Below are 14,518 nucleotides of genomic sequence, written 5' to 3' on the forward strand. Positions count from 1 at the left end.
GTTAGTGGTGGACCCGAGTTTCACTGAGACGATGCAGCATACAATCAAGAAAAACAATGATTTGGAAGGTGAATATTCGACATCGGTAAGAAAAATGCTTTATACTAAGTTACAAAACAAACCTGTTCACAGTGTACAGAATAATTAATGAAAATATTATTATTATTTGTTGTCTCATTAAATGTTAATTTAGTCTACTTTCAGCACCACCTCTTGGACAGCGACATAGTCATGCCAGTTATTTAAATTAGACAGTAAACGGTTAAATGTTTTCCTTCCATCTGCTAAATCAAATAATTTATCCAGAAAATCTAAATTTTTCAAAATCATTTCTTCCAGTATTCTTTATTATTATTATTTTTTTCATAAACATTTTCAAAAACCCTTGTCTGCTATAGTTTTGCTGTGATTTTATTTGTAGTGCTTGGTTTAGACTCACAGGGCCGCTGTTTGTCAATGTAACACAGTAACTGTGTGTATTTTAAACCCATCCCCATTTTCAGTGAGAGAGGAAAAGGGGAAAGCTTTTGGATCGTTTATTATTTCCGAGTGTCTTGAAACAAACGCGACATCATTTACTTTGTCCGATTCATAGGATTTGCATTTAGCATTCTTCCATTAGAACACACCTTTTGGAAATCGTTAAGATCGTTTTTATGGTTTGTTGGCGCTACCGAGGAAATGTCTGGTGTCGTGATGTGGTACTCGGTATTGTTTGCCTTCTTCCTGCTTCATTCGGCACGCGGACAGGTCAGTTACTCCATTCCAGAAGAAATGGCTAAAGGTTCCACTGTGGGAAATATCGTGCAGGATTTGGGCTTGGATTTACACAGATTGAGGTTAGGAAAAGCGCGCATATATACAGGGGACAGTACTGAATACATTGGCCTCAATAAAGACACTGGATTGCTGCTCATCAAAGAGAAAATGGATCGCGAGTCTCTTTGTGTGAAAACGACTCCGTGTGCTTTGCACCTTCAGCTGATTTTGGAAAACCCGATGGAATTATACACGATTACGGTTGAAATCACGGATATAAACGACAATCCACCCACTTTCCAGAAAAGGCGAATTCAGTTTGAAATCAGCGAGTCGGCTGTACCGGGCGCGAGATTCATGCTGGAGGGAGCCGTGGATGCGGATGTAGGAGTTAATGGTCTTCAAAGCTATTCTCTTAAACCAACTGATCATTTTGTCCTTGAACTGCTCAGTCAACCAGGCGGTGATAAAAACGTCGAGATGGTTTTGCAAAGACCTCTTGATAGAGAAAAGAAAGGAGTGGTTACGTTATTACTAACCGCCATTGACGGCGGTGATCCGCAGTTGTCTGGAACTGTTCAAATAGATGTTACTGTACTTGATGCTAATGATAATTCTCCCATATTTACGCAAAAAGTATATAAAGCCACATTAACTGAAAATGCAGCGAAAGGGACTAAACTGACCACAGTCAGTGCTACTGACGCAGACGAAGGATCTTACGGTCAGGTGACGTACTACATTGCAAGCAAAGAAGATATTGTGCGAGAAATGTTTATTATTGATCAGCATAGTGGCGAAGTTACTTTAAATGGCCTAATCGACTTTGAAAAGGCAAGTCACTACCAGATTGGTATCCAGGCTAAAGACCAAGGGGGGCTTTCTGATTCCTGTAAGCTGATTATTGATGTGCTGGACATTAATGATAACAAACCAGTGATAAACTTACTCTCGATGTCAAACTCAGTGTCTGAGGACTCCACACCAGGCACAGTTGTTGCTATGATGAAAGTAGATGATGCAGACTCAGGTGTTAATGGCCAGATTCACTGTATCATAAATGACAATATTCCATTTGCTCTGACATCATCATCCAGCAATTTCATCAGTCTGCGTATAGAGCAGCAGCTGGACAGAGAAAAAGATGCTGAATACAATATCAGTGTCACATGCTCTGATCAGGGGGTGCCTGCGCTCTCCAGCAGCGCCTCTCTGTCTCTACAGATATCAGATGTGAATGACAATGCTCCTGTCTTTGAGAAAACTAACTATGAGGCCTATGTGGTGGAGAATAACACACCTGGTGTCTCTATATTTTCAGTTAAAGCCAGTGACGCTGATTGGAATCAGAATGCTCGTGTTTCTTATATTCTAGAAGACAGCACTGTTAATGGAGTCTCTGTCTCCTCATATGTGTCAGTGCAACCTGACAGTGGAGTGATTACAGCTATGCGCTCTTTTGACTATGAGACACTGAAACATTTCCACTTCCGGGTAAAAGCGCAAGATGGAGGCTCTCCTCCACTCAGTAGTAACGTGACAGTGAAAATTACTATTCGAGATCAGAATGACAACGCTCCTCAGGTTCTGTATCCAGTACAGACTGGCGGTTCAGTGGTGGCTGAGATTGTGCCTCGTGCTGCAGATGTTGGATATCTCGTCACTAAAGTGGTGGCTGTTGATGTGGACTCTGGACAGAATGCCTGGCTCTCCTATAAACTACAGAAAGCTACAGACAGAGCGCTGTTTGAAGTGGGTTTACAGAATGGAGAAATAAGAACTGTGCGACAAGTGACTGATAAAGATGCTGTCAAACAGAAACTCACTGTTGTTGTGGAGGATAACGGACAGCCCTCTCGCTCAGCTGTGGTCTCCATTAACGTGGCTGTGGCTGACAGCTTTCCTGAAGTGTTGTCAGAGTTCACTGACTTTACGCATGAAAAACAATATAACGACAACCTGACTTTTTATTTAGTCTTGGCTCTTGCTGTGGTCTCCCTGCTCTTCGTAGTCTCGATTATTTCAATCATCTCAGTGAAAATCCACAGATGGAGGCAGAATAAGTTATTTTTTAAATCAGGGGCAAATCTACCTGTAATTCCATATTACCCTCCAGTGTACGCAGACGGCACATTACAGCATGTGTATAAATATGAAATGTGCGGGACCACTGATTCAAGGATGAGTGACTTGAAGTTTGTCAGGCCCTACAGTCAGAACACACTGGTGAGCCAGAGTCGTTCGGGGACAGTTCAGAGAGAAAAGAAGGAGCAGGAGGTTGATGATCTGACTTTAGAGGTGAGACCTTGTTTGATTTTTTAAAATCATCTCATCTGAATTAAAATGGAGAAAAATAAAACAGTATTTGTGTTGTACTTTGTGTATCAAACTTGGATATACAGTAAGTTCCCCAAGTATATATATTTCAAATTAAAGTTGAAAGTTATACCTAATTTAATTACTCGGAATTGGAGTAAAAATAATTTAATAAATATGTACAAATATATTACGTTGATATTAAGTTTGCATGTGCTTTTCACTCTCACAGTTGTGTCAACTGTATCTCACTTATAGTGGCCCCAAAATATATTTGGACATTTAAGCCATAATTCTAAATGTACTGTATTTGCATAATATAACATAATATCAAAGCAAGTGGCATTTATTTTAAAAGAAATATAGCACAAACACACTTTTCAATGAAAATATTTCATAAAGTGAAAGTTTCTTAGGTTTAAAAATATGAACCAATAAATAATGGCTTTAAGACCAGTCAGTTAAAAACAGTGGTAACACTTTATTTTTATAGTCCACTTTAGACATTCTACTAACTATAAGTAACTTTGCAACTACATGTCAAATAACTGTCATTAGAGTATTAGTAGACTGTCTGCTCAATATCTGTTAACACTTTATTTTGTTGGTCCCCCAACATACATTCTACTGACTATAAGTAACTTGGCAACTACAAGTCAACTTATTCTACTAACCCGAACAGTAACACCTAACCATAACCATAACCATAACCATAACCATAACATAACAGTCATACTGACAGTCTACTACAGTCTACTAATACTCTAATGAAAGTTGACATGTAGTTGAATAGTTACTTAGTAGAATGTCTAAGTGGACTATCGAAATAAAGTGGAACCAAAACAATTTTAAAAAGTGTCTTAGAAAAGTAAAGTTAGTTCTGAGGAAAGCTCTACTATCATTTACTTGCAGATTCTATATTGGTACACCATCTCATTTTGTGCAGTCTTTTTGAGCCCAGTAGAATTAAATGTAGAAAGTCATGTTACAGCCCTTTCCATCTCCTCGAGCATTTTTAAAAACATGTATATTTTTTAAGTAGATGTTACATAAATGAAAGAGGAAAATATGCTGAATCAGATGATATGCATTTTGGTATTTAATATGACCAATCAAATTGTAAACCAAAAGTGAAAAGTTGATTTTATTACCTAAATACTTTATTTATTTATTTATTTATTTATTTATTTATTTATTTTACACAGAGCCTTATAACTTCCACTGTCACCTTAGGAACGTCATGGTCATGTATAAGGATTTCACCCTTGTACATAAGTTACAACTGGTTAAACTCGAATTTCTCTCCCAGTCTCCGGGATTGTTTAGGTGCTCCGACCTGTGAAGCATTTGTCACAACCCCCTCAGTCCCCTAACAGAGGACAACAATTTGTTTTATTTATTTTTTATTTTTTACTTTGAGCCATGTTACACAATAGAGCGCATAACTTTATATATGCTTTTTAACTCTTTTAAGTCCTTGATTGTATATTTTTGATGAAGTGACAATTCTGTAGTGCTGCATCTAGGACTCTAAGTGCCGCTGTTCAACCTCTGTAGTCTTTTTGGTGTGTGCTTGTATCCCTCCGTTTAACAAAACCCAAAGCAGAGGCATAATTCAGATATCATCAACAACTAACATCGGATGCTACATAGCAGACCACCAAATCGAGTTCAAATTGGCCTCCGGATTCTTTAACCCGAACGAAGACGGAATTTGCTGTAAACATAACTGACCGTATTTTGCTTTTTTGGATGCTTCTGCTCGATCTTTGTTCAAAAATGGAGTCGGGAGGAAAAGGCTGGTTACATGGGTCGCTATTCTTCTATACAGTGTGCGCGTTGGCTTTATTTTCCTCTCGTGTGAACGGACAGATTCGTTATTCTATACCTGAGGAAATGCCAGTGGGCTCGTTTGTTGGAAATATTGCCTCGGACCTTGGGCTTGAGCCGAAGAGACTGATTTCAGGAAAAGCGCGTGTTTTCACGGCGGACAGCAGTGAGTACATTGGACTGGACAAGGAGAACGGGCATCTGGTTGTTAAGAATAAAATTGACAGAGAAGAGCTGTGTGGAGAGATATCAGCATGTAGTGTCAGTTTTGATGTCATTTTTGATAATCCGATGGAGCTTTATCGAGTTACCGTTGACATACAGGACATCAATGACAACAGCCCCGTCTTTCCGAAATCTAAAATTGAACAAGAAATCAGCGAATTAGCGGTACTGGGTGCGCGATTTCCTTTAGAGAGCGCAATAGATCCAGACGTGGGAGTGAACACGCTACAGAAATATACTCTTCAACCCACCGATCATTTTAAGCTACACATTCTGACTAGTGAGGATGGCAGTAAAAACGTCGAGATGGTTCTTCATTCTCCCCTAGATAGAGAAAAGAAAAAGCATCATAACTTAATTCTGACGGCTTTTGATGGTGGAAAACCACAAAGGTCTGCAACTGTACAGATTAATATCATTGTTCTCGATGTCAATGACAATGCGCCTGTGTTTAGCCAGTCGTCTTATAAAACATCAGTTGTTGAAAATGCTCCTAAAAGCACAATCGTAACAAAAGTCAGTGCGACCGACGCTGATGAGTCTAGTCACGGCATCCAGTACTATTTTGAGCACGCGACATCTGCGGTAAAAGCTTTGTTCTCCATTGATGCGGATTCTGGTGAGGTTAAAGTCATAGGAGATATAGATTATGAAAAACACAAGCAGTTTAAAATCAAAGTCAAAGCTAAAGATCACGGAGGTTTGACTGACTCGAGTGAGATAATTATTGACGTCATTGACATAAATGATAACACGCCCAAAATTACAATAATGTCTTTTTCCAGTGCAGTATCTGAAGACGCAGCACCTGGAACTGTTATAGCAATGATAAATGTACAGGATCTGGATTCAGGTGACAACAGTAAGATTACATGTTCTATTGATCTGAACTCTCCTTTTAAAATCATGTCCTCATTAACTAATTATTACAATCTGGTGACAGACTCAGAACTAGACAGGGAACAGACAGCAGAGTACAATATCACTGTAACTGCTGTAGACGGGGGAAACCCACCTCTTTCAAGCAAAGAGATTTTGAACCTTAAGATATCTGATGTAAATGATCACGCGCCTCAGTTTAAACAGGAATCATATAATGCCTTTATAGCTGAAAATAACCCGCCATCTACAACTATTCTGACTGTCAAAGCAGAAGACATGGACTGGGGACCAAATGCAAAGGTTTCATATTTTCTTATCGATGGAGATTTGAATGGAGCACCTTTGGCATCTTACATTTCTATAAATTCAGAAAATGGAGTAATTTATGCAGAAAAATCTTTTGATTATGAACAGCTGAAATCGTTCAAAATGCAAGTCAAAGCTCAAGACGGGGGCTCTCCTCCTTTATCAAACAATGTGACTGTAAACATCATCATCCAAGATCAGAATGACAACGCTCCTCAGGTTCTGTATCCAGTACAGACTGGCGGTTCAGTGGTGGCTGAGATTGTGCCTCGTGCTGCAGATGTTGGATATCTCGTCACTAAAGTGGTGGCTGTTGATGTGGACTCTGGACAGAATGCCTGGCTCTCCTATAAACTACAGAAAGCTACAGACAGAGCGCTGTTTGAAGTGGGTTTACAGAATGGAGAAATAAGAACTGTGCGACAAGTGACTGATAAAGATGCTGTCAAACAGAAACTCACTGTTGTTGTGGAGGATAACGGACAGCCCTCTCGCTCAGCTGTGGTCTCCATTAACGTGGCTGTGGCTGACAGCTTTCCTGAAGTGTTGTCAGAGTTTACTGACTTTACGCATGAAAAACAATATAACGACAACCTGACTTTTTATTTAGTCTTGGCTCTTGCTGTGGTCTCCCTGCTCTTCATAGTCTCAATTATTTCAATTATTTCAGTGAAAATCTACAGATGGAGGCAGAATAAGTTATTTTTCAAATCAGGGGCAAATCTACCTGTAATTCCATATTACCCTCCAGTGTACGCAGACGGCACATTACAGCATGTGTATAATTATGAAATGTGCGGGACCACTGATTCAAGGATGAGTGACGTGAAGTTTGTCAGGCCCTACAGTCAGAACACACTGGTGAGCCAGAGTCGTTTGGGGACAGTTCAGAGAGAAAAGAAGGAGGAGGAGGTTGATGATCTGACTTTAGAGGTGAGACCTTGTTTGATGTTTTAAAATTAACTTATTAAGATTCAATTAACAAGAGCCCAGGGAGTGTTGTAATACTTTTTGCTTTTATTTCTGTAACTTAGACTATGATATAAGTTCAGCACATTTATGCACTACAGCTTAAAGTTGTTTTGAAGAAAGGGTATACATCTATGACATACTTATCTTTGGCATTAAAAAAAAAAATGAAACAAGTGCACAAATATGATAATAATAAATTACAGAAAGTTTGTGTGTGTTAGTCAGTTTCACAATTGTGCTCAATGTCGGTCTATACACTGTGCCGCTTTGTACAGTTTTTTGTCCAGTAAGTCAATAGGAAATATATTGTTTCCATGATATTAAATAAACATATTTCTATTTATCAATTTATATTTTTGGTAAATGTTTGGAAGATATGTTATATTTCATATTAGACAAGAGAATCTGCTGAATTAGATGATATATGTTCTCTTGTCTTCCATGAATTAACTTGATCACAAACCAAATAATAAACCAGAAGTGAAATGTTGATTTTGTACCTCAAAGTTATTATTATTAGTAGTAGGAGTACAATACGTTTTTCATATTTTTACACAGTGTTACAACAGCTGCCGTCACTTCAGGAGACTGATGTTCCTCATCAATTTAACCAATGAATTGAAAGGATAGTCCACTCATAAATGAAAATTCTCATCATATATATACTCATATACATCATATACACATAATATATTTTGAGAAATGTCTTAGTGTTTTTATGTCCATACAATGGAAGTCAATGTAGTCCAATGTTGTTTGGCTCCCAATGTTCTTCAGAATATCTTTTGTGTTCCATGAAATAAACTTTTTTTATATACAGATTTCATTTTGCAGGGAACATCCCTTTAATAATAGGTTAAACTAAACGTGGTACAACCTAGTAATACAATGCTTTCTTGTAGATTGAGGTTCTCAGATTTGTGAAGCATTTGTCACAATCATCTCTGCCCTCTCACTCTTTGCTCTTTCAACAGAGACATGTTCTTTTTTTTTTGGTATGTAGGCCTATAACATTACACAGTGCAAAACCTTATATATGGGATATTTAACACTTTTTCTAGTTTCAGTCCTTGATAGTGTTGGTTTTTCGAGAGTGACTATTCCGTAGTACTATATTTGGACTCTAAGTGCCGCTGTTCAACCTATAAAGCTAGTGTTTTTATCCTCCCCTTCAACCCAAAGCAAAGGCATAATTTAAACATCGTCAACAGATAACTGTGAAAGCTACAAAACAAGACCGCAAAACCGCTTTCAGCTTTGTCTCCAGACTCTTCAAGCCTGAGAAAGGTGCATTTAGTTGGAAACATAATCTATCAAATTGTCTTTGGATGCTACTGCTCGATCTTTGTTGATCAAAAATGGAGTCGGGAGGAAAAGGCTGCTTACATGGGTCGCTATTCTTCTATACAGTGTGCGCGTTGGCTTTATTTTCCTCTCGTGTGACCGGACAGATTCGTTATTCTATACCTGAGGAAATGCCAGTGGGCTCGTTTGTTGGAAATATTGCCTCGGACATTGGGCTTGAGCCGAAGAGACTGATTTCAGGAAAAGCGCGTGTTTTCACGGCGGACAGCAGTGAGTACATTGGACTGGACAAGGAGAACGGGCATCTGGTTGTTAAAAATAAAATTGACAGAGAAGAGCTATGTGGAGAGATATCAGCATGTAGTGTCAGTTTTGATGTCATTTTTGATAATCCGATGGAGCTTTATCGAGTTACCGTTGACATACAGGACATCAATGACAACAGCCCCGTCTTTCCGAAATCTAAAATTGAACAAGAAATCAGCGAATTAGCGGTACTGGGTGCGCGATTTCCTTTAGAGAGCGCAATAGACCCAGACGTGGGAGTGAACACGCTACAGAAATATACTCTTCAACCCACCGATCATTTTAAGCTTAATGTTCAGAATGGTGCTGGTGGGAATAAAAACGTCGAGATGGTTCTTCATTCTGCCCTAGATAGAGAAAAGAAAAAGAATCATAACTTAATACTGACGGCTATTGATGGTGGAAAACCACAGAGGTCAGCAACTGTAATGATTAATATTATTGTTCTTGATGGAAATGACAATGCGCCTGTGTTTAGCCAGTCGTCTTATAAAACATCAGTTGTTGAAAATGCTCCTAAAAGCACAGTCGTAACAAAAGTCAGTGCGACCGATGCTGATGAGTCTAGTCACGGCATCCAGTACTATTTTGAGCACGCGACATCTGCGGTAAAAGCTTTGTTCTCCATTGATGCGGATTCTGGTGAGGTTAAAGTCAGAGGTGATATAGATTATGAAAAACACAAGCAGTTTACAGTCAAAGTCAAAGCTAAAGATCAAGGAGGTTTGACTGACTCGAGTGAGATAATTATTGACGTCATTGACATAAACGATAACACGCCCAAAATTACAATAATGTCTTTTTCCAGTGCAGTATCTGAAGACGCAGAACCTGTAACTGTTATAGCAATGATAAATGTACAGGATCTGGATTCAGGTGACAACAGTAAGATTGCATGTTCTATTGATCTGAACTCTCCTTTTAAAATCATGTCCTCATTAACTAATTATTACAATCTGGTGACAGACTCAGAACTAGACAGGGAACAGACAGCAGAGTACAATATCACTGTAACTGCTGTAGACGGGGGAAACCCACCTCTTTCAAGCAAAGAGATTTTGAACCTTAAGATATCTGATGTAAATGATCACGCGCCTCAGTTTAAACAGGAATCATATAATGCCTTTATAGCTGAAAATAACCCGCCATCTACAACTATTCTGACTGTCAAAGCAGAAGACATGGACTGGGGACCAAATGCAAAGGTTTCATATTTTCTTATCGATGGAGATTTGAATGGAGCACCTTTGGCATCTTACATTTCTATAAATTCAGAAAATGGAGTAATTTATGCAGAAAAATCTTTTGATTATGAACAGCTGAAATCGTTCAAAATGCAAGTCAAAGCTCAAGACGGGGGCTCTCCTCCTTTATCAAACAATGTGACTGTAAACATCATCATCCAAGATCAGAATGACAATGCTCCTCAGGTTCTGTATCCAGTACAGACTGGCGGTTCAGTGGTGGCTGAGATTGTGCCTCGTGCTGCAGATGTTGGATATCTCGTCACTAAAGTGGTGGCTGTTGATGTGGACTCTGGACAGAATGCCTGGCTCTCCTATAAACTACAGAAAGCTACAGACAGAGCGCTGTTTGAAGTGGGTTTACAGAATGGAGAAATAAGAACTGTGCGACAAGTGACTGATAAAGATGCTGTCAAACAGAAACTCACTGTTGTTGTGGAGGATAACGGACAGCCCTCTCGCTCAGCTGTGGTCTCCATTAACGTGGCTGTGGCTGACAGCTTTCCTGAAGTGTTGTCAGAGTTCACAGACTTTACGCATGAAAAACAATATAACGACAACCTGACTTTTTATTTAGTCTTGGCTCTTGCTGTGGTCTCCCTGCTCTTCATAGTCTCAATTATTTCAATTATTTCAGTGAAAATCTACAGATGGAGGCAGAATAAGTTATTTTTTAAATCAGGGGCAAATCTACCTGTAATTCCATATTACCCTCCAGTGTACGCAGACGGCACATTACAGCATGTGTATAATTATGAAATGTGCGGGACCACTGATTCAAGGATGAGTGACGTGAAGTTTGTCAGGCCCTACACTCAGAACACACTGGTGAGCCAGAGTCGTTTGGGGACAGTTCAGAGAGAAAAGAAGGAGCAGGAGGTTGATGATCTGACTTTAGAGGTGAGACTCTCTCATAATCGCTCATTGCTGCAGGAGTTTGAAGCTTTAAGCACTTTAAGTTTGTTTGTGTTTTTTCTCGAAAAGAAACTAAGTTATCCATTTTAAAACCTTATATGTGACCCTGGATCACAAAACCAGTCTTATGTTGCACGGGTATATTTGTGGCAATAGCCAACAAAACATTGTATGGGTCAAAATGATAGATTTTTCTTTTATGCCAAAAATCATTAGGATATTAAGTAAGGATCATGTTCCATGAAGATATTTTGTAAATTTCCCACCTTAAATATATAAAACATTTATTTTTGTGAATGGATGCAGCACTATTGCCAATAGAAATGGACAACTTTAAAGGCGATTTTCTCAATATTTCGATTTTTCTGTACCCTCAGATTCCAGATTTTCAAATAGTTGTACCTCGGCCAAATATTGTCCTATCCTAACAAACCATACATCAATGGAAAGATGATGTATTCAGCTTTCAGATGATGTATAAATCTCAATTTTAAAAAATTACCCATAAGACTGGTTTTGTGGTCCAGGGTCACATATGTTAGCAGATGTTGTATATATCGTTTTGAGAAATTGGACTTCTTATTCAGTTTCACAAACACATCACAATGTTGGTGCACAGTGAACTCGGTTCCACCCACGCACAGAGAGAGTGAGATTTCTGCTACTCCATTAAAGTCATGAATATCATGATATTTAAATTTATAGCAGTACATACATACACAGATGTTTCTTTTTTTTTTTTTTTTTTTTTTTTGCTTTGTGTTTTGTTACACTCCTGTGTGGTTTTGTCAGACAATTCTATGGTACATTTGTCCAGGCTTTATGGTGGATTTGCTTTATGGTGGATTTGCCATAAATATTGCTTCAACGTTTGCTCCTTTTTATACTTTTCACTATCTCAGTATATCAGGGATTTGTAATACTGCAAATATTATTTTGTTATTTCTGCATTATTATGTTTAGGATTCTGGCAATGCTAAAATAATTTTGAATGTTTTCTTGAAGGTATCGCTTGGATGCAAAATCTGTGTATTTTTTTACCATAATTATCAACTGAAATACAATATCAAAAATGTCCATAGAACGGTTTATCAGATGCAGGCATGCTTTTCAGTAATCAACTTGATTTTTTTTTTTTTTATGATAGCCTGATACATCATGAACATCCATTTTGATTGGCTTTTCATGCTAACTTTGTTGTGAGAAGATTGTAAATTAGGTCAGTCAATGTATTTGCTAGCTTCATAATCTCACTAAGTTGAATAAAGTGTTAAAATACAGACAACAAATACTCAAAGTACTTTTACAGTGATACAGTGTTTAGAATGGAATAGAGTTTTACTGCTTTGATTTTCTTTCACTCTCTGTTAAATGAGTCTCTTTTTACTCCAGTGCTGAATAGAAACCCTGCACAGTAAGCTTTTGTGCATTAAATTGACACACTCGCCTCACATTCTCTGTGTATAAGGAATTACAAAACCCTTTCTATGCATTCAATGCATGCATACCCAAAAAGTTACTATGGAGAAGTAAATTAGTGAATAGTCTATTTTCTTCTGCTTTCTTCTTTGCTGTCAATACCTTTGTGTATTTGACACATCTGGATTTTAAATCCCCCTTCTTAATTCACACTCAGATTAATGACGAACATCATATAATTATTTGTATTGTGTTATTAGTATTAGAGCTGCTGAAGGAGGTGTGGGTTCTGCATTAAACTCTCATAGATGCTGGGAGTGGCTTCTCTGAGTGCGAGTGCAGCCAGATATCTGAAACATCATTCAGTATCAAATCTGTGTCAGCTGAAGCATTACTGGGTCCACTGCCCAGTGTTCATAAATATCACATTTATATTCATAAAGAAAAAATCCCTTTCTCTGATGTTTTCAGTACGCCAAAAACGTTGGATTCCCTGTTTATAGTTACAGAAAACTGTAAAACACTGATTTGGTCAATATATATACATTGCCAACATTTATCTACATACAGTGATCAATGAAAATGTATTATAGTGAATTTTACAATTATCAATGTGAGTAAAGCTCAGACAGCAGTTGAGATCTGTGGTGGTGTTTGTGAGAATGCTGACTCTCAGCCAGGGGGAAGGAGGGGCCTTTTCTCTCTGCAGTGAGAGTCTTTGTCCTGCTTCTGCCTCCTCAAACCTCTACCAGAGCTGGATACAAACACTGATGCTGTCAAAAAGCTTGAAATTATATAGCAAATTTCTTTGCATAAATTTTCAGAATTTTGTGTGCACATATTTTCAGGTCTATACATGTGTAATATAAATATTTATATGCAGTGCTTTAAACAAATCCTTCTTATTTTGTATCCTTTATCTGTTTGCTCGGACAGCTTAAACGCAACCCACTCCACCTATGTATATGCATGTCCATACACTGTATTTTCCTTTGACACACATATTACTCCCTTGACAACATGCGTTTCTATGACAACAGACTGAGTCAGACCATTCCATTTCCTCTTTATAGGGGTGGGAGCCTGTCCATATGTTTGTGGGGGATGGTCTTGTCCATCCCCCCGTCTCTCCCATGCTCCCTCTTGTGCTTAATAGAAGTGTATACCACTGTGTTATTATCAGTTTACATGTTTTCTTAAATTTGTACTGCTCAATTACTTTTGGTAAAATAATTGAGTGTGGTAGTTGTTTTGATTGCATACTGCTCATGATCTGCTCCTTTATCAGTGGAGATGGTAAAACTGGAGGAAGCAACTAACTAATTGCTGTGCATCACAATCTATGTAGAAATTATATACATAAACCGCACCGCATCATAAAATAATAAAAAGTTGCAATAGTCAATTTCAGATGAATACAAACACAGATGAATACATTGTTATTACAATTCTAACAATGTGTTTATCTTTTTTCTCTCCTTATTTTGTCTGGCACATTCCACCTCTTTACCTGGCTTTCACCAACAAAGGTAAGAGCAAATTTCCTTTTTTGTATATTAAAAATGTGTTTAGCAATAACAAAAAGACACTTGCCTCTAAAATTGAATGTATTATATTTACTAGAGCAAACTATTTCTTATAATTAAATATTTTCAAGATGAAATTGGATGGGTACAATATGTTTTTCTTTTCTTCAGATGTAGGGTACAGTGGGTCTCAATGCGCTTTTCTCTCTCTCTCTAAGCTCTAAACAACAACACCTTTGTCACTATATGCACCGAGAAAGGGTCATCATATGCAAATAAAAAGAAATTGAGGGTACTGGATCTAACATGATATTAAAAACTTTATGTAGTTAATAAAAATCCCTGAAGTAATGATTAAATGATTTTGAGACAAAATATTATGATAATATTATGATATGAATATTTATGATTTTAAATCTCAATGTAATTAAATTGAAAAATAAGTTGTTCTATTAATCTATACTCAAATACTTAGTACTTGCATAAATATTATTAAATATCATAGCATATTGT

The 14,518-nt window shown here is 37.8% G+C and overlaps 1 protein-coding gene across 15 annotated transcripts in view; it reads left to right on the top strand.

Annotated features, from left to right (window-relative positions):
* Positions 1-14,518, top strand: part of LOC308684032 (protocadherin gamma-C5-like) — a gene marked incomplete at its 5' end in the record, with an annotated part of 159,710 nt that overhangs the window by 89,993 nt on the left and 55,199 nt on the right. The window contains one exon of one of the 15 annotated variants that reach the window (XM_081355035.1): positions 644-3,057. The exons of 11 other annotated variants lie outside the window; for them this stretch is intronic. In XM_081355035.1, the coding sequence (XP_081211161.1) occupies positions 682-3,057 (2,376 nt within the window). Of the gene's footprint in view, positions 1-643; positions 3,058-4,697; positions 7,252-8,463; positions 11,046-14,518 lie in introns of those variants that run through there. 3 more of the 15 variants (XM_081355041.1, XM_081355032.1, XM_081355029.1) reach the window with 3 other exon arrangements.

The sequence above is a fragment of the Scardinius erythrophthalmus genome, assembly GCF_964197995.2.
Source record: "Scardinius erythrophthalmus genome assembly, chromosome: 23".
Taxonomy (NCBI): domain Eukaryota; kingdom Metazoa; phylum Chordata; class Actinopteri; order Cypriniformes; family Leuciscidae; genus Scardinius; species Scardinius erythrophthalmus.